The sequence below is a fragment of the Vombatus ursinus genome, unplaced genomic scaffold (assembly GCF_900497805.2).
Source record: "Vombatus ursinus unplaced genomic scaffold, bare-nosed wombat genome assembly UNPS02009173.1, whole genome shotgun sequence".
NCBI lineage: Eukaryota > Metazoa > Chordata > Mammalia > Diprotodontia > Vombatidae > Vombatus > Vombatus ursinus.
The window spans coordinates 3,243,589-3,264,467 of NW_020948951.1; the positions used below are offsets into that span (position 1 = coordinate 3,243,589).

A 20,879-nucleotide genomic window follows, 5' to 3' on the forward strand; every position below is an offset into this window, starting at 1 on the left:
GGGGAAAAATACCCATGTGCAGGTCAGTGTGACTTCCTGCTCCTTTTACAGGACATTACTTCTCCTGATTGAAATGCTCTCTCTCATTTCCACCTCCTGCTTCTATAGTTTCCTTCAAGATCTGTTCGTTCTGCTTGAAGCTTTTCTTGAGCCCAGCCCTTCCTCCTTTCAGGCAAGGCCTTCCTTCTGAAATTCCTTGCCATTTACATTGTATGTGTCTTTATGTACAAAGTTATTTGCCTGTTGCCTCCCCCTTCCCATATTAAACTGTGATCTCCCTGAAGGTGGGGACTTGTTTTTCCCTTTCTTTATATTCCACTATGCTTACCACAGTGTCTGGTACACAGCAAGCATTTAAGCAATTCTTCTTCTCTCTCTCTCTCTCTCTCTCTTTCATACACATACACACACACACACACACACACACACACACACACATACACACAGAGTAAATACACAGCAAAGGTGTGAGCCAACCTGCTTTGTGAGGTCTAAGAAGGAAGAGGATTTGGTAACAGAATAGAGTGGGAAAGCTTTTTGGAGGAGATAAATTTTAGTTGGGCTTCAGAGGATGGGAAGGAATTCAATAGGAAATTTGGAGTGGTATGTTTGTGTGATGTGTGTGTGTGTGTGAGAGAGAGAGAGAGACAGAGAGAGAGAAGAGAAGAGGAGAGAAGAGGAGGGGAGAGAAGGGGAGGGGAGGGGAGAGAGGAGAGAAACAGAGGAAAGAGGCAAAGAAGAGGAGAAACGCAGAGAGGGGAGAGAAAGACAGAGCAGAGAAAGAGAGAAGGAGAGGGGAGAGGGGGAGGGGGGGAGAGAGAGAGAGAGAGAGAGAGAGAGAGAGAGAGAGAGAAGATAAGTGAGGGAGGGAGAGAGGAGAGACAGAGACCAAGAGAAACAGAGACACAGACAGACAGACAGGCGGGCAGACTGGATAACAAAGTCAAGGAGACGGGGAAGAAAATGAGCATCAGAACTTGTCAGTAGATGTTTCGAGGCCCTCCTCTTCATCTATGGTTTTAGCCTTAAGTTGGAAATGTACAAGCTTTAGTCAGACGGTCACTATGACAAGGTTTTCATGATCGTCAGTTACTTTCTGGGCCGGTGTGCTGGTTGCAAGCTCCCTATAAAAACAAAACCAACCAACCCAACACAATCCCATCTTGACTGGCTGCATGTCTTCCCCCACTGGATCTACTTCAGGGTCTCTAGGCCTCATTCTCCTTCCCCTTGACCCCAGTCCAGTCCTCATTTTCATCAGTTTTTATAAACTGTCTCTGGGAAAATGGACTGAGGCCCTAAAATGCAGTGGAGGCAGACAGCTAGGCTAGTGAATAGTTTAGGTGAGACTTGTCCCCCACAGATGCAGCCCTGGGGAGTCCTTCCTCCATCGCTTCTCCATCCCCACCGCCAGCAGCCGTAGTTGGGTCACCAATCAAGGAGACCAATGGAGTTTGAAGTCCTTGCTCTAATTTGTTCTTCTCAGGTCAAAGTGCTGTGGCTTTTCTCTCTTATTCTACCCTGGGGGACATCATCAATGGATCATTCTTTGAGGAGGAGAGGCATTTGCAGAAGATGGACAGTATTTCCATGAATTCCAGGGTAGTGAGTGGTATCATCGGACGCTTACAAGACAGCACTCTCACCAGCTCTGCTATCCTGACCTTTCAACATCTTCAGGTGAGTGAAAGCCAGGATTCTCAAGGCCTATGGGTGTGAATATAGAGCTGGGGAGGACCTTATAGATCATCTTGTCCAACCTCCTCATTTTATACAAGGGAAACTGAGGCTCAGAGGGAAGAATGGCACTGGCTGAGGTGACAAGCAGTCGATGATTGGAGCTCAGAGCTCAGGATTGTTTCGTTCATTGTGCTTACTGGGGCCTCAAACGTGGCGGTAGGAGCTTGATAAATACTTGTTAGTTGATTAATTGACCTTCATTCCAAATGGCAATATCATTTTTACTCTACCCCCCATCCACGATCCCTAAAGCTGGACTCACAAACTTGTTCCTGGGCCCTATTAGTGATTTACAAAGTGACCAGTAGATGGGGCCTGACTTCTTACAAACCAGTTTTCTTTCCCATTCATGGTTGTTGTTTTGTTTGTCTTTCTTTTTCTTTTGGTTGGAAGACAGGCAGGGTTAAGTGCCTTGCCCAGGGTCACACAGCTAGTGTCTGAGGCTGGATTTGAACTCAAGTCCTCCAGACTTCAGAGCCAGTACTCTTTCTACTACACCAGCTAGCTGCCCCTTAGGCCTTCATTTTCAAAGAAGACCAATGACATCATGGTGATATCTTGACTTGTGCGTAGATTGGATTTAAGTGAGGCAGAGTTGTACAAAGTCATCAGCCTCACTCTCTCTTCCAGAGTCATCAAAGTCCAGCGGCAGGACAAAAGTCAGGATGACTGGCGATAGCCTGGGCTTGGTCTTGGATTTAAAATGAGCATTTCCATTTTGGCTTCTTTCCTGGCTCTCAAGATTTTATTCTTTATTTAATCTGGATATCCTTCAAGGTCCCCTTCCTCTGCCACGGTGGTGAAGGGGAAGCAGTACTTTGTTAATGGCACTCAAGAAATTACCACGAGTAAAGATGCAAATGTTCTTCTTTTCCCAGGAAGGTTACAGCAGAGGTCAGCAGTTCCTCTGTGTCTACTGGAAGAGCACCCATGAGGGGGCCAGCTGGTCCACAGAAGGCTGTTACCTGCTGAAAACCAATGACACTCATACCAGCTGCAACTGCAGCCACCTGTCCACCTTTGCGCTCTTGATGGCTTTCACAGACCAGGTATCCCGGTCCTTATACCCCATTCAGATCTGGGCATTGCCAGGAAGCCTCATCTCACCCTCTACCTTTGCCAGCCCTTGCCTTGTTCTGCCTCGTATCAGAAAGTTTCGCACATTTCTAGTTACTTCCATTTCTAATTTCTATTTATTTCAAAACCTTCAATTTGGGAGAGCCCTAGAGAACATTTTGTTCAGACTCTTTGGCTTATTGTCTGTGGAGGAGAATTGATCCAACCAAGGTCACGCTGCTAGGAACTTGTGACTCTAGGATTTGAAATCTAGTCTCCTGCCTTTCAGTCCACTATTCTTTCTAGTAGTCACACTGGGTCCTACAGCATAGGACTACACTAGAATGTAAGTTTCATTCATTCATTTAACTAGAATGTAAGTTTCATTCATTCATTCAACTAGAATATAAATTTCATTCATTCATTCATTCATTCAGCTAGAATGTAAGTTTCATTCATTCATTCAACTAGAATGTAAGTTTCTACAAAGTAGAGTTTGAATTTTACTCATTTCCTTATACGTTGTGCAGATATTTTCATTAAATATTTGTTGAATTAAATTGCCAACCCCCATGGGGCTTTCGGTATCCCTTGCCAAGCCTGAGGCTTAAAAAATAAATTTGCAGAAATTTTCCGAACTAATAACACTAGCTAGCATTCCTACAGTGTAATCCTTACAATGACTCTGGGAGGTAGGTGCTATTATTGGCTCTACTTTTTATATGAGGAAGCTAAGGCAAATAGAAGTTAAGTGACTTACCCAGAGTCACACAACTAGTAAGTGTCTGAGGCCGGATTTGAACTCTGGTCTTTCTGACTCCAAGTCTAGGACTCTATTCATCACACCACCTAGCTGTCAAGTTTTCTAATGGAAATTCTCATCCTATGCTACATCTCACAGTACAGTAAATTCCCATCCCACATTTCAGTGAGATTCTAGGAGCTGAGAAGCATATGAGACAGGAATTTTATAGCGTGTCATTATGCGAAAGAAGCCTTGGGGAATTGTAAAGTCTAGCCTCTTTGTTTTATAGAGGGAGAAGCAGCTGATGCCAACGTGGATAGAGTCCTGGAGTCAGGGAAACCTGAATTCAAGACCTGCTTTGGACATTTTCTAGCAGTATGTGACCTTGGGCAAGTCACTTAACCTCCATTTGCCTCAGTTTCTTCATCTGTAAAGTGGAAATAATAGTAGCACCTACCTGCCAGAGTTGTTGTGAGGATCAAATGAGATAATAGTTGTAAAATGCTTAGCCTGGAACACAGTAGGCACAACATAAATGTTAGCTATCATTATTATTATTATTTAATATCTCTCAGTCTGTTTCCTCGTCTGTAAAATGGGGATAATGGTACCTATCTCCCAGGGTTGTTATAAGGATCAAATAAAAATTGCTCAGCCTGGCACTTAGTAGATACTTATAAATGCTTATTCCCTTCCCCTTATAGATTAGGGCGTGGAGATCCTAGAGGTAAAGTGACTTACTTAAGGTCAAAGTACTCCTAAGGGGGCAGAGGTAGGATTCAAATCCAGACCTTCTGATTCTGAGGACAATGCTCTTTCCGGTATGTAAGGCTATATCACCCTGTTAGCTAGAATACTGACTTGAATTTCTCCTTTGTTGGGCCATAGGTGGAGGATGGTGTGCTGACAGTGATCACTTACGTGGGACTGAGCCTCTCTCTGCTATGCCTTTTCCTGGCTGCCCTCACCTTCATCCTGTGTCGAGCCATCCAGGGCACCAGCACCTCCCTTCACCTGCAGCTCTCCCTGTGCCTCTTTCTGGCCGATCTCCTCTTCCTTATTGGCATAGACCAAACAGCAGAGAAGGTAGAAGTTACATGAAACTTTTACAGAGGAAATCAATTGCTCAAAATGAGGTTCATTGGCTTTTTCCACTTAAAAATGATTGATAAACACAAGATGGAGGACAATGGGGCATTATGGAATTCTCTTTTCTGTTTGTTTTCAAAAAGGAAATATATTTCTCATGCTCTTGGATGGTTTAGGGCAGGAATGAAGCAGTCTCACAAGGCCTCTTTTTAGTCTAGAATTTCATGATTCTTAGTAGAATTCCCCCAAAGACCTACAGGGCTGAACGTTATTCTCCCATTGTCTTGCTCTGAGGCAGCCCTTGTGAGCCCATGTGGTTGTTAACCTCCATGCACCCACCAAACATCTCCATCTTTTCTATTTCCCCCCCTCCCTAGGTCCTGTGTTCCATCATTGCTGGAGGGTTGCATTACCTATACCTGGCCGCCTTCACCTGGATGTTCCTGGAAGGGCTGTACCTTTTTCTCACTGTCAGGAACCTCAAAGTTGCCAATTATACCAGTGCAAGCCGGTTCAAGAAGAGATTCATGTACCCTTTCGGCTATGGGATCCCAGCTGTGATAGTGGCTGTGTCCGCAGGGATTGACCCCCGTGGCTATGGGACAGTTAAGCAGTAAGTAGGTCATAGCATTTCCTCAATGGAATAACTTCAAACCCAATTTGTGTTCTAAAATTCAGTCTTTTTTTCATGTTTCCCAATTTATTTCCACAATTCAAGACCTTTCTCCCATGAGCCAGGATTTTAATGACTTGCAAGGTTCCCTATCCTTTTAAAATGTATGCCTCCTGCTATCGAGGACTATGCTAGGTCACATTGCCATTCTAGGGAGCCCGCATATGCCACAGCCTTTTCCTAGATATAGTTCAGAGAATTCTTTCCAGTATCAGCCTTTCTTGGCCCTAAGCATTGTGGCAACATGATGTCTGCCTATGGCCTCCACTTTTCAATTCTTTTTTTAAATTAATTTATTTATTTTTAGTTTTCAACATTCACTTCCACAAGATTTTGAGTTTTAAATTTTCTTCCCATCTTGCCCCTACCCCAAGATGATGTGCAAGGCCTCCACTTTTCATACAAGCATTTGTCATTCAGAGAAGTCAAGTCAAAAGCTGAGGAATAAAATTAAAATTAAAGTTTTACTTAACACCTCCCACATGAAATACACTGTGTTAGGCACTGGGGATGTAAAAATGAGAATGACAATTATGGAGTTTAATGTAGTTGCAGAAATGAGAGATACTCAGAAATAAGCATTTTAGGCAGAATGTCATAAATATGTGACAGGTTGGGTGGGCTAAGTGTCTAATTGGAGGTGCTACCAGAGTAATTCTCACTCATACCCTGGCTCATTCCCTTATTTTCTGCATTCTACAGAGATCAGTAGACTACTATGCAATTAATTAATTAGCCAGAAAGGAGTATAATGTATATTGTGGCCAACACTTGGCATTGATTTAGAGGCCACCCACCCAGTGACTACACTTGCGCATTTTTTCCCAATTCCATCATTGCCTACAAGATGGTGCTCTGATTACACACCAGTCATCTACTGTTCCCTCTTACTGGCCTGAGCTCTCCACCTCCAGGCAGCTACAACAGGCCCTAGGTTATATATAGATCTGGGAAGATGACCTGGAATATATTCTAAATTGCCCCAAATAAAAAAATCCCTTCACTTCTGTTTAAAGTCCCATTTCCCTGATTTGGAAACTCCCCTTTTCATTCATGACCAAGTTCTCTTGAAGGAGTTGACAATTCATGTGTGTGTGTATATGTGTGTGTATGTGTGTGTTTTATGACCATGTGGTTTATTGAAATACAGTACAGGAACTATTGAGGATAGCTTAACAAACAGGATGTAAAGCACTTTTGAATAGCAATCATAAGGATTTACTCTAGCAGGATCCAAGTCCTTTACTCCTCTCCTCCTCTGAGCTTTGAGACTTGATGAAAATTCCCTGACAACTATTCTGAGACAACACAAAGCAAGGGAAAACAGAATTGGCACTAGGTGATCTCATCAACGCTGTGGTTCATGGTGTGACCAGTCTCACCAGTGTTGAATCCAATATGGCCTTTCCTCAATTTCCCCCATTCCTTCTTGTTCTCCAGGTCTCAGGTCATTCACTTACCCTCCCCCAAACTTCTCCAGAAGCAATTCTGGCTTTTGCTATGCTCTGTCTTGCATATCTGTAGCTACAGTGCCCATGGAGTATCTGCTTAAATTCTATCACTTGGAAGGAAAACTCCAAAGGGAATATGGATAGGAATTTTTTGTTCTACTTGAAATCAATGAAACTTATATATGAAATTCTCTTCAAAGGTGAAGGTAGGAACATCAACTCAAAGATTTTGTGGAATAGATAGCCATATTCCTTTCTTAGCTTCCCTCTACCTCACTGAACTTGTATTCCAGTCACTTCCAGGAGGCTTTGGAAATACTTGTTCTAAACACAAAGAGGGAGAATCAGACTAAGTGTTATGAAAAATGTGAGGAAGAAGAGATCACTTTCACCTAGAGAGATGTGAGAAAGCTTCATGGAGAGGTAACTCCCAAGTTGTGTCTTGGGGAGACTGAAAGAGTTGAAGTGAAGATCCCATTCTTGACCTGAGATACAGTGTTCAAAGGCAAAGAGACTGTAAAGGACAGGATGAGAAAGTTGAAGAGTAAATAGTCCAATTTTGGAGTGTAGTACTTGAGAGGAGAAAGGGTTTGAGATAAGATTGGAAAGGTAGGTTGGAGCTAGATACTCAGTAACTTTGGATACCAGAATTAGGAGTTTATATTTTATTCAGTAGACAAAGGGGAACATTTGGGGGGTTTTATATATAGGATTGAGACTAATAAGAACAGTACATCAGGATGATTGCAAGAGCACTTTTGTGAATGATGGCTCGGAGAAGGGAAAGACCCTAAGAAGAGAGCCTGGTTAAGAAGCTATTGAAATGGTCTAGGTGAGTCACTCAAAGGCCTGAACTGGGGTGACGATATCTGGGGAGAGGGCAAACTGACCTAGGGACAGATGTAAAAGCTAATGCAAAGATAGTCTCAGGGCTACACTATCAATAAAAATTGGATCTGTATTTCGGTCACCTGAGAAAGGGAGGGTTTCCTTTCTTTTGTTTTCTGTGTCTGCTCCTAAGTAAATTTGTTTTCTTCCTCTTCCTAGCTGCTGGCTCACCCTAGAAAGAGGGTTTATCTGGAGTTTTGTCGGACCAGTGATTGCCATACTTTTGGTGGGTATATGGAATTCCTTGCCTTAGCCTTTGAAGAAAAGACTAGTCAACAGTCCAAAAATCATGCCATTTTAACTTGCTACAAACTTTGATGGCACAACAAGAATCAGTGTGATACAGCAGAAAGCACCTTGGGTCAGGAGTCAGAAAAGCTGAGTTTGATCTTGGCTCCATTATTCAAATCCTGCCTCTGATACTTACATGGTTGACCATGGACAAGTCACTTAACCACCCTGGGCCTCAATTCCTTCATTTGTGAAGTGAGGGAGTTAGAAGAGGTGACCTCTGAGCCTTTCAGTTCTAGATGTGTCATTTTAGGATGCTTGGAACTCCTGGGTGACCTTGGCAGAAATAAACCATTTTACCAGTCTTGACTTCGGTTTCCTCCTCTGAGTGGCTTGGACTAGAAGACCACTGAGCTGCCTGCCAACTCTAAACCTGTGATCCTCTGACCTGTTTTAGTCTAACATTTTGACCAAAGCATCTGCCTCCCCTGGAATCATGAGCACCTTAAAAAACATGTGATTGACAAGCCTTTGAAAAGAGACGTTAACAGTCCGCTTGCTTTGAGAAAGAGGCTTGGAATACATCCCCTGAGGTTTTTCCTGTAACATCCCTTCTGTAGACTTTATGGCATGATCCAACAGGTCAAGATATGCATGTATAGAAGAGGCTATTGCCTAGACCCATAATTCTATCTGGGTGGGGTGTTTTCTTTTATTGATGTTGACTCCAAAATAGGGAGTTTCCATGATTTGCTGTGGCCTAAATGTATCGTCACCCAGGATCTCCTCACTTGGGTGATGAGCTTTCCCAAAATCAACTAAGTTGGTCCTGAGAGACAATAGGGATAGTGGTTCAGTGCTAGGCTTGTAAGATCTATCTAAAACTTGTATTCCACTTATGCCTCCTTTGAGAATCAGAGTTACCTTCATTCCACAATAAAACATTGAAGGAGACCTTTGTAGGATTGTAGTTGTAGAGCTGAAAGGGACCTTAAAGATCACCTAGTCTACCTCCTAGCTGTGTAGCTAGGTGGCAAAGTGGAATCAGGAAGACTCATCTTCATGAGTTCAAATCTGGCCTAAAATTGTTACTAGCTCTGTTACCCTGGGCAAGTCATTTAACCCAGTTTGCCTCAGTTTCCTCATCTATAAAATGAGCAAGAAAAGGAAATGGCAAAACCACTCCAGTATGTTTACCAAGAGAACCTCAAATGGGGTCACATATGATTGAACAATAACAATGCCAGTCTTCCTCCCTTTGCCCCCATTTGATAGATGAGAAAACTGAGGCCCAGAGAAGTTAAATGACTTGCACAAGGTCAAGAAAGTAGAAGAACCAAGATGAAAACCTTCAATTCCAAATCCAAGGTCCTTCCCATCACAATATGACCCCACTTCCTCTTGAACTGGGCTGATTGCTTTTCCCTTGTTTATATAGAAGCCTTTCCTGATCCTTCTTAACATTAGTTAGTGCTTTTCCTCCAAGAGTATCTGCAGCTTCTCCTATAGACTCTTGTTTGTATGAGGTTGTCTGTCTGTTGTCTCCCCTATTAAAATGGGATCTCTTGGCAGGTAAGGACTGTTTTTGCCTTTCTTCATATTGCTAGTGCTTAGCACAGTGCTTGGTATATGGTAGGCACTTAATAAATGCTTATTAACTGACTTGAAGGAATTTATATTGGATAAAAGCATTCCCTGTCTTGTCATTTGAAAGCCCTGGTCATTTCTGGTAGTCACTGTCTGTTGTGTTCTAATTGTGCTCCTTCTGGTCTACTTCCAGGAGGTGTCTAGAATATCACACACTATATATTCCTTCCACTTAAGAAAAAAAAAGTGGAAGAAGAAAGAGGGTGTTAACAGTTCCTCCTGTTGAAAAAGGAAATGGAAATAATGATCATTACTCACACTTGTATAGTGTTTAGAGTGCATTCACTAGCCTTAGAACCACCAGTCTGCGGTAGGCATTTTATAGGTGGCAAATGAGTCTAAGAGAGAATAGGTAATCTGTTCAAGGTCACACAGATAGTGAACATCAGAGATGAGATTTCCTTCTGGGAAGAGTACATCGGAAACTGTTTAACAACTGGCTCTCTCTAAAAAAAAAAGTATGTACAACACACTTAAAAAACATTATTTGTTTTCTTTCTTTCTTTTTGTCTTTTTGGTGAGGTAATTGTGGTTAAGTGACTTGCCCAGGGTCACACAGCTAGTAAGTGTTAAGTGTCTGAGACTGGACTTGAACTCAGGTCCTCTTGACTCCAAGGCCAGTGCTCAACTCATTGTGCCACTGAACTGTCTATTTATTTTTACCAATTACATGTAAAGATAATTTTTTTGTCTTTTTTTTTTTCAATTTTTTGAGGCAATCAGGGCTAAGAGACTTGCTCAGGGTCACACAGCTAGTAAGCATCTGAGGTTGGATTTGAACTCATGTCCTCCTGACTCCAGGGCCAGTACTCTATCCACTATACCACCTAGCTGCCCTAAGACAATTTTTAACATTTGTTTTTTTTTTAAAATTTTGAACTCCAGTTTTTCTCCCTTCCACTTTCACTTTCCCCTCCGTAAGATGGTAAGCAATTTGATGTGGGTTATATATGTGCAATTGTGTAAAACATATTTCCATATTAGTCATGTTGTGAAAGAAGAAACAGACCAAAAGAAAAAAAAACATGAAAAAATTAAAGAAAGTGAAAAGTAGTATGCTTTGATCTGCATTCATACTACATCAGTTCTTTCTCTGGAGGTGGGCAGCAAGTTTCATCATGAGTCCTTTGGAATTGTCTTGGATTGTTGTATTGCTGAGAATGAGCTAAATCACAATACATTTTAAATTTAATTTGCATACATGGCTAAGAGGAAAATATATTTTGCATGACCTCACATGTATAATTGAAATCAAATTGCTTGCCTTCTCAAGGAGAGGGAAGGGTCAGGAGGGAGAGAGAATTTAGAATTCAAAATTAAAAAAAAAGATTGTAAAATATTTTTTACACTGTAATTGGGAAATACTTAACAAAATAAATAAGAATAATTTTAAAAAGTTAATCTGTATTATTAACATTAATCACTTTTTAAAGTCCAGACAATCAATAAAACATTAAATCAAACCCTGATTTGTAGCTTTTGCTGATTTCCAATGTGTAAATGCTCACATTGAACATTTAGCTATCTAATTTCACAAACCAGGATGAACTGGTTCTAGCACACCTCAATCCCAGATCACTTGCCTCTGAATCACCTTATTTCTTTCCTTCTTCTTTTTTTAAACAGTATTTTTATTTTTATTTTTCCAATTACATGTAGAGATAGGTTTCAACATTCATTTTTTATAAGATTTTGAGTTCCAAATTTTTCTCGTTTCTTCCCTTCCCTTCTCCCTCCCCTCCCCCCTCCTCAAGACAGCAAGCAATCTGATATAGGTTACTCATGCACAATCATGTCAAACATATTTCCATATTAGTCATGTTGTAAAAAAAAAAAAGAATCAGAACCAAAGGGAAGAACAATGAGAAAGAAAGAACAAAAAACAAAAATAAAATGAAAAGTAATATGTTTTGATCTGCATTCAGACAACTATCAGTTCTCTAGAAACGGATAGCATTTTCCATCATGAGTCTTTTGGAACTGTCTTGAACTATTGTATTGATGAGAAGAGCTAAGTCTATCACAGTTGATCATCGAACAATTTTGCTGTTACTATGAAGCACTCTATTTCCATGAAACAGCAAAAACTAAAAATAATAACCCTCATGTTAATATTTTATGGTTTGTTTGTTTTCCAGTTTAACTTTGTCTTTTATTTGATAATCCTGTGGATTTTGAGAGAAAGACTCTCCTCCCTCAACAAAGATGTGTCCACCATCCAAAACACAAGGTGAGAAGATACCCAAATGAGAAGGGCCCTATGACTTAAGCTTGTGATAACACTTCTGGGGGAATTATATTTATAAAAACTTAGAGAAATTCTGGTGTGGATCTCCCTGGGCTGTAAGAGGGAAGAGTGGAGGGGAAATTCAGGAAATATTTTTGTGTTTGTCTAATGTGTTTTTATATAAAATCACTGAGACAAATTCTAATTCCGTTTTCATTGAACTGTATTTAGAACTGGAAAAGATCTTTGACATCCAACCTTCTCATTTTATATCGGGAAACTGAGGCCCAGAGAGAAGTTAATTGCCCTAAGTAACTCAAGTAGTAAGTAGCCTAGCTAGGTTTTGAACTTCAAATCCAAGCGTCTTCCTATTTTACAGAACAGAGTTGGAGGGGACATTAGAAATCCTCAAGTCCAGTGGTCTTCAACTTTTTTTTGGATATACAATCAGTAAAAGCACATTCCCTCAATATTAGTCTTTAGTGGTTAAAAGGTAGGAGGTGTTTGACTGAGAAGAACTAGCAGTTCTTTCTCTTCTTGCTCCCACCCCCTTTATTGGGTAGAACCATTCTTTCCCACTCCTCCTCTCCATGAGCATGACTTTTGCCTCTGGCCAATGCTTTTAATCTACCTCGGGTAGGATAGAATTCAAGTGACTTTCTCCCACCTCTACGTACCAAGTCTCCCTTATCAAACTGCTTGGTGCATTATGCATTCAGGTCTTGATTCAATTAATCTTTTCCCTGCTTTTGAGGAATCATAATAATTTCTATCAATAATAAGGTAACCACAATTCTCCAGATAATTAATTTTCATTAGGAAGTCATGCTGTGCTGTCTTCTAGCTTTTCCTCCGTAACGTTTTTTGGACGTACTTGGAGTTCATGCAGATTCCAACCATTCTTTCTTCAATCATGGAGTTTGGCAAGAACATGTTTCTCTTGAGCCACCTTCCTGTCTTCCTTGTCTTTGGGGTTCTGAGATATGTGAATGTGTCTTCCTCTGTCGTGGGAGCATCTATATTTAGCAGCAAACTTAGTTATTCATTGAAAGGGTCCAGTTGGTTGAAATAGGGCACTTCTTTTCTGACAAGCTTCTGAAGAATATGGCCAGAGTCCATCTTCATCTGTAGGGACTGGACAATTAATAGCAGAGGATATCATATCACAGACATGCCCCAAAGACCCATTCCAATTCTTTACCATCTCCTATTTTCTTTAATTTCATCTACTGGAGCCCTAGAGGAGTGGAAGCCCTAGGGAAGTGGGAGCCTGGACTAACTCAGCAGCCACATTTAGCTGGAATGTTACAGGAGGTTCTTGAAGGTCATGAACCAAATGACTCATGGCCCACAGGGAGGCCACAGAGTTGTTTGGGAGATGAAGCTTCAGGGTCCCACTTATTTTCCCCTACCAAATGAAACTGAGAATGAGTCATCTGCAGAGCTAATCAGGGAACGGAAATCCACCCAGCCCTGTGATTTTCCATCTTCATTTTCTACCTCTTTCTCAATATCTTGATATCCATCCTCATTACAGACAATCTTTGTTTGGGAATAATTTGACAATTCATTGATCTCTTCTTTGAAGGTTTCTATTTATCCTTGAAAGCCCTTCACAACCTGCAGCCAACCTGCTTTTCCTGCTTTATTATTCCCCTTTATACACTTTACACCTCCGCTAAATAGATGTTATTGTTCATCATATGCTTCATTTCCCATCTTTGGACTTTTGCATTGGCAATTTCCCATGACTGGAATGTACTCCCTCCCTTCTCACCTCCATCCATATATATATATATGTATTAGATTATATATATGTATATATGTATGTACATATATGTATATATATATATTTATTTGTAATAGTTTTATTTAGGGCTTAGCTTGAATACCACCTTCCACATGAAGCCTTTCCTGATCTAATTCCTCCCCCGGGTTGCTAGTTCCTCACTCCTAAAATTATCTGGTGTTTATTTTGTATATACCAATTATAGAACATAATATACCGCATAGAATTGTTGTTGTTTGTCCTTTGTATGTAAGCTTCTTGAAGGAAGTGACTTCCATTTTTTGTCTTTATATCCCTAGTACTTGGTACTAATATAAATATAAATAATGCTTGCTGACTGCTTGGTCAGCACCCTAGACTGGTTTCTCCCAGTGATCATCTGATGCACATGACCATGTGCCCCTCCTGCTGCTGCTGCCGCCTCCACCTCTATCATTTCATGTCTCCTAGGCTCTGCTTTCCTGGCTGATTCTTGTTGGACCTCTGTGGCCCCAATCCCCTTGCTTAGACATGGTTGCTTAGAGGAAGTGGTTGTTGCTGTTGTTGTTTTTGTTACTGAGTAATTCAGTCATGTCCGACTTGTTATGACCCTATGGACCATAGCATGCCCAGGCTCTTCTCTCCTCCACTATCGCTTAAAGTCTGTCTGAGTTCATGTCAGTGATTTCCATGACATTATCTATCCATCCTCCTCCTCCGTTGCCCTCTTTTCCTTTTGCTTTCAGTCTTTCCCAACATCAAAGTCTTTTCCAATGAGTCCAGTCTTCTCATTATGTAGCCAAGGAAGGAAAAAGGAAATAGGGGGCACTCCAATAGACCCAATGCACCCCTAGGACTGCCCCATTCCTTTGGCCTCATCCCTTCATTTAGTCACTTGAGTGTGAGGTGGGATCCCAGCCATTCTTTTGTTTTTATCTTTTTTTTGCCTAGTGGCCATTTTTTTTTAAGGCAATAGGGGTTAAGTGACTTGCCCAAGGTCACACAGCTAGTACATGTCAACTGTTTGGTCTGAGGCCGGATTTGAACTCAGGTCCTCCTGACTTCAGGGCCAGTGCTCTATCCACTGCGCCACCTAGCTGCCCCTTCCAGTGGCCATTCTTGATCTTAGTTGGATATGGCTAGCCTTCTTCACTGACCTCACCCGTCTCTCCAAGGTGCTACCACTTTCCAACCCTTGGAGGATGGTAAAGCAAGAACTGGCAGCCTCCTGTTGCCATTGCTTTTGTCTAGAGGGTGGAGGGAAGCCTCTATCTGTATTTTCTTCCTGTGCCCCCACTGATCATCTTATATGCCTCCCGTGGTGTATAGTTCCTATGTTGGATATCTCTGCTCTAGTAACGAACAAAGTATCCTAGATTTAGTCCATGAAGGACCCTTAGATATCATCTGGTCCAGCTGCTCATTTTTATGATCAAGACCTGGAGAAGGGATACGACTTGCCAAGGTGTTTGGAGGCATACCGAGTTTCTTACATTTTCTTTTATTTTATTTCTTCAAACAGGACCCTGACCTTTAAAGCTCTTGCTCAGTTCTTCATCCTGGGCTGCTCCTGGAGTCTCAGCTTTCTCCTGATTGACTCTATAACTGAGCCAGCCCGGTCAGTCATTGCCTACACCTTCACCATCACCAATTCCCTGCAGGGAGTATACATCTTCCTGGTACATTGTGTCCTCAATCGCCAGGTAAATCACCCTTCTTCAATTGTCTCACTAGCCACAGCTAACCCTTCTTTTCTGGTTGTTGGTGCCTCATTTTCCCCGGCTCATTCCTAGACCCTTTTTGGTTGTTCTTCTTTCTGGGTGCCTGGAGGTGGGGTGCTCCTGCTTTCTTCTGACCATGGGTCTGGGGGAACCCACACCTGCTGTGTCCCCCAGTTTGCATGTTACCAGTTTTCTACCATTTAAATGTACTGAAGTTGCAGAGAGTTGAGTGAATCCTTCCTTTAATGAACCCAGATTTCCCAGAAGAACAGAGGGCACAGAAGATGCTTTTGTCAAAGCGGCTAGTTTGAAATGTTTGTGCTCAGGCTTTGAGTACAGTACATTGCCTGCCCTTGTACAAAGGAGAAGGCAACAAAATGGCGCTGACATATCTCCAGAATCACAGAGTCTAGGAGTGTGAAGGGACCTTAGAAGTCACCTACTGCAACCAGTCACCTGGCCAGCAGGCTCTTCTAGCACATACGTCAGCACCTTAGAGGCCTTCAGTGCAGGGAGCTCCCTCCCTCCTGAGGCAGTCCATTCCATTGGGATATATTCTCATCCAGCTCCAAAGGTTACACAGGCTAAAGAATGGCCATCACAGAGTACTAGCCATACCAGAACCTAAATGGCACCTACTTGCTTAAGGGTTAGGATAAAGTTCCATTTTACAGAAGAGGAAAGCAAAGTTTGCTAAAAACCTGTCAGTTTGACCATAAGAAATCAAAAAAAAGAGGAGAGATGAGAACTTACTGTTCCTTCAGTGTTCTCTCTCTCTCTCTTTCTTTTTTTTTGCCTAGGCCAATGGGGTTAAGTGACTTGCCCAGGGTCACACAGCTAGTGTTATGGGTCTGAGGCTGGATTTGAACTCAGATCCTCCTGACTTCAGGGCCGGTGCTCTATCCACTGCGAATTGCCCCCAAATAGTATGTTTCAATCTGCATTCAGACTCCATAGTTCTTTTTCCAGATGTGGATAGCATTTTCTATGATGAGTCTTTTGGAGTTGTCTTAGATCCTTGCATTGCTGAGAAGAGCTAAGTCTATCAAAGTTATTCTTTGCATAATGTTGCTGTTACTGTGTACAATGTTCTCCTGGTTTTGCTCACTTCACTCAGCATCAGTCCATACAAGTCTTTCCAGGTTTTTCTGAAGTCCACCTGCTCATCGTTTCTAATGGAACAAGAGTATTCCATTACATTCATATACCACAACTTGTTCGGTCTTTCCCCAATTGATGGCCATCCCTTTAATTTCCAATTCTTGGCCAGCACAAAAAGAGCTGCTATAAATATTTTTGTACATGTGGGTCCTTTGTTTATGATCTCTTTTGGAGACAGCCCTAGAAGTGGTATTGCTGGGTGAAAGGATATGCACAATTTTTTAGTCCTTCGGGCATAGTTCCAAATTGCTCTCCAGAATGGTTGGATCAGTTCAAAACTATGATTGTGATCCTAATGCATTAGTGTTCCAATTTTCCCACATCTTCTCTAACATTTATCATTTTCCTGTTTTGTCATGTTAGCAATCTGATAGGTGTGATGTGCTACTTCAGAGTTGTTTTGATTTACATTTCTCTAATCAATAGTGATTTAGAGCAATAAATATTTTAGTTGATCTTTGTAACAACTGTAAGAGGTAGTTGCTAATAGTATCCACATTTTACAGTTGAGGAAACTGAGGCAGACAGAAGTTTAGGGACTTGCCCAGGGTCACACAGCTAGTAAGTATCTGAGGCCAGATTTGAACTTGGGTCTTCCTGACTCCAGGTCCAACACTCTATCTGCTCTGTCCCTCGGCTACCTCTAGCCAGAGGTCCATGGCACAAAAAAGATGAAGAATTTCTGGTCTAGGAAATTTCCAAGAACTCTTTGACTTAAGTCATGTGATGCAATAAATTCCTGTCTCTGTGTCCTAAATTTTCAGGTCCAGGAAGAATACAAGAAGTGGTTTAAGGGGATCCAGAAAATAACTGAGACAGATAGTAGTGATATACTATCTGCTCGTACTACTCACAGCAAAGTGGTAAGAGCTTGACTGTTTCTTAGCACTGTTCTCCTGATCAAATACCTCAAGCCACATCTCACTTGGTCTCCTCATCCGTTGGCTTGTTGTTGTCCTGATCAGTCAGGGATAAAGCTACTGGTCTCTGTCTGAAGCCCAAACCAGAAATGCTGGCAACCCTGGGTCAAAACTTCTAATTCAACTGAGCCTTTGCACAGGTTTAGAGGGGATTAACAAAGGTAAATCTGTTCTTCCAAATTCCTTGCATTGGAAGCTAACTCCCTCAACCTATCAGATCATCATACCCTTGAGCTCATCCATCCTCAGGATACTGTTCCATGAAAACAGAGCCTATATTAGCCTCTTAGGGGCCTGAGCACAAGGCAATGATGTGTTCAATGCTCAGGCACCTGCCATACAATCATTGCCATCTCCTTCTAACCCAGCCCAGCCTGGGCATCAAGGCACAAGGGGCAGGGGTAGGGGAAGATACACACAAGAAAACCTGCCAATGCCCAAACACAGAGATGACAAGTGCACAGAGTATAAGAACTTTCAGATATCCCTTCACCACTTCTCCTAACTTAACAATGAGTCCAAGGTCACTGAAATTTCTTTCCTTGAGAGTAAGCAGGACTCAAAAGCTGAAAGGGACATCATATCAATGACACCCTATGCAGACCTCTCAAAATGGGAGCAATTCTCCTAAAAAGAGGTTTTTTTAGGCAATTGGGGTTAAGTGACTTGCCCTGGGTCACACAGCTACAAAAAAGAGATTTCTAATATCACTAAGTAGTCTTCCCTGAGAGTCAGGAATTATGTTACTAGACACGTTGTTGGAGTAAATGTTCCAGGACCTGGGCTGGATTGTGCGATGCTATCTACACTCTCCTTTTGGGTTTGCCCCTTGGCCAAGGCCACACACAATGAAACAGTGGGTCTGAGTTACAAAATATTTATAGATGGGATGTTTTGTTTCCCAGTACCAGAGGGAAAACTCTCCACAGCTTTAGCCATTGCATAGGAGCAGATGAGGAGGACGGTGACTGAGTGCAGTTGGGTGCTGGTAAGTTTCTGCATTGCCGGAGTTGTTCTGGGCCAAGCCTAACTCAGGCCGGTCCGATGAGTCAGGCTTAGAACTGCGACATAATGAAACAATTGTGGACCACAATAAAAAAAATTCCTTAGGGTAAAAGATTAAAAGTAATAGTAATTGCAAATTCAAATGGACTTTGCAATCATGGGTCAGAAAGACCTCCCAAAGGGCAATGGAAATTCCACTAATCTTCCAGCCTGCCAAGTCCCCATCAGAAAGCACCATGAGATTTTTTAATTCCTTGAGCAACACAGAAACCTTGCCAGTGGTTGACATTCTGGTCACCTGTACCAGCCAAATCCTGAGAAAGACCTCTTTGCCCCCTTAAAGGGAAGCCAAGCCAGAATACATAAAACAGATGCTGCTTCTACCACAGTGATGGAAGGGGAAGTGTGTAGGAGAAGATCAAACCTATGCAGCAAGAGGAAGGGAGAGGCCTAGAAGTGGCCTGTGAGTTATGGGCATTGCTTATAGTTCTGTTGACAGTCAGGGTGCTACCTTTTGTGGCTATGCAGCCATGCCACATTTCAAAGTGCAAAGAACCAGCGATGCTTCTGTGATGCCAGGTCTAGAGAGTAGCTCTAGCTAAGTTTACTTTCTCTTCCTGTTTCTGGAGAACTGTGTCCCTAAGCTGAGAAACTGCACAGTTTGTAGCTCAGACCCACCATTTCACTGTGTGTGGCCTTGGCCAAGAGGCAAACCCAAAGAGAGAGTGTAGATGGCACAGCACAATCCAGCTCAGGTCCTGGAATGTTTACTCCAACAACATGTCCAGTAACATAATTCCTGGCTCTCAAGGAGATTGTTGTTGTTTTTAATGTTTAATCATTTCAGTCATGTCTGACCGTGAGCCCATTTGGGGTTTTCTTGGCAAAGATACTGGAGTGGTTAGTCATTTCCTTCTCCAGATCATTTTACATATGAGGAAACTGAGGCAAACAGGGTTAAGTGACTTTCTCATGATCACACAGCTAGTCAATATCTGAGGACAGATTTGAACTCAGATATTCCTGACTGTAGGCCTGGTGCTCTATCCATTGCACCACCCAGCTGCCCCCTCAAGAAGACTACGTGGTGATATTAGAAATCTCTTTTTGGTAGAATTGCTCCCACTTTAGGAGATCTGCATAGGGTGTCATCTATACAGTGTCCCTTTCAGCTTTTAAGTCCTACTAACTCTCTAGAAAAGAAATTTCAGGGACATTGGACTCATTCTTAAGTTAAGGGTGATGGTGAGGGGAAATCTGAAAGCCCTTGCCATATCTGTGTTTGGGCATTGGCAGGTTTGCTTGTGTGTATCTTCCCCCATCCCCAACTTTGTGCTTTGATGCCCAGGCTGGGCTGGGTTGGGAGGAGATGGCAATGATGGTATGGCAGCTGCCCAAGCATTGAGCACATCACTGCCTTGTGCTCAGGCCCCTAAGAGGCTAACATGGACTCTGTTTTCATGGTCTCCTTTAGCCTTGAGGGTCTAGAATGGGAATGGGCAGAACCTGGAGTTGAGGGAGTAGGATGTAGTTAACGGCATTAGCTACAGGATGCGAATTGCTCTGTGGACCAAATGTTTAATGGAAATCACTAAATAAAAACATAATTAGTTAGCATCAATCACAACAGGGAATTTAGAAAAATAAAATTTCTATTCTCTGTACTATTTAGCAATATAGTCCTAGACATGAGACATTTGGATAGAATCTTAAGCTCTAGATGATTCTTATCTTTAACCTCCTAGAGGAAATTGGAGGATTTCATAGTTAATTTCATAGGCATTTTCAACAACTCTTTCCTTCTCTTCTTTCCTCTCTCCAAGATTGAAGAACTGGAAAAATCTCCAGAATTCGCTGAGTTAAGAAAAAACACCTAAGTCCTGAACTCAAAGATACCCAGTGACTTATCCCACCACCAAACATCCTACTCCTGGATGGGGCCATCTGAATAACTGGATGCTGCCATGTACTCAAAATGGAGTGCATGCTAGATATGTGTACTCTTGTTGGGCATAGAAAAAGCAATTCTTCTTTGTCAGCAGCTCATAGAATGCTAATATGTGCTAATCTATCCCCTGAATATAAGCACTACATCATTAACTAACTCCTTACATCTTTAGTAGGCATTAAAAACCCCACATATCAAAAACAGAGCTTGTCATATTTTCTCCTGAAATCATTTCTCCTCCAGATTTTGCTATTTCTGTTGAGGATACCACCACTCTGCTAGCCAGATTCACAATGACTCTTCCTTCCTAGCATCTTCCCTATCCAATGAGTTGTCAAGTCTTGCTGATTCCACCTCCTCAACATCTCTCTCATCTGTTTCTCTCCCTCTACTCACACAAACTCTCTTGCTTGCATGAGTAATTTCCTAATTACTCTCCCTCCTCTCATCCTCTCAGCTTTCCATTTCATCAGCTACCTGGTTGTCAATTTGATTGTACTAAAAACTCAACTCAAATGTGATCGTGCTATTCCCTACTTAAAATTCTTCAGTGGCTTTCCTACTTCCTTTAAGATAAGATACCATATTATTAAAAAGACCTCCATAATC

General features: G+C 42.0%; 1 protein-coding gene across 1 annotated transcript in view; it reads left to right on the forward strand.

Moving 5' to 3' along the window:
* The window catches only part of LOC114035070 (adhesion G protein-coupled receptor E3-like), a 42,833-nt gene extending 22,431 nt beyond the window's left edge, over positions 1-20,402 (forward strand). Inside the window, exons 8-16 of the mRNA XM_027851033.1 lie at positions 1,487-1,680; positions 2,619-2,789; positions 4,430-4,627; positions 5,008-5,243; positions 7,802-7,868; positions 11,659-11,750; positions 15,038-15,218; positions 17,162-17,260; positions 20,146-20,402. Coding sequence (XP_027706834.1) covers positions 1,487-1,680; positions 2,619-2,789; positions 4,430-4,627; positions 5,008-5,243; positions 7,802-7,868; positions 11,659-11,750; positions 15,038-15,218; positions 17,162-17,260; positions 20,146-20,199 — 1,292 coding nt within the window. The 3' untranslated portion in view covers positions 20,200-20,402. The remainder of the gene's footprint in view (positions 1-1,486; positions 1,681-2,618; positions 2,790-4,429; positions 4,628-5,007; positions 5,244-7,801; positions 7,869-11,658; positions 11,751-15,037; positions 15,219-17,161; positions 17,261-20,145) is intronic.
* Positions 20,403-20,879: the final 477 nt, after the last annotated feature.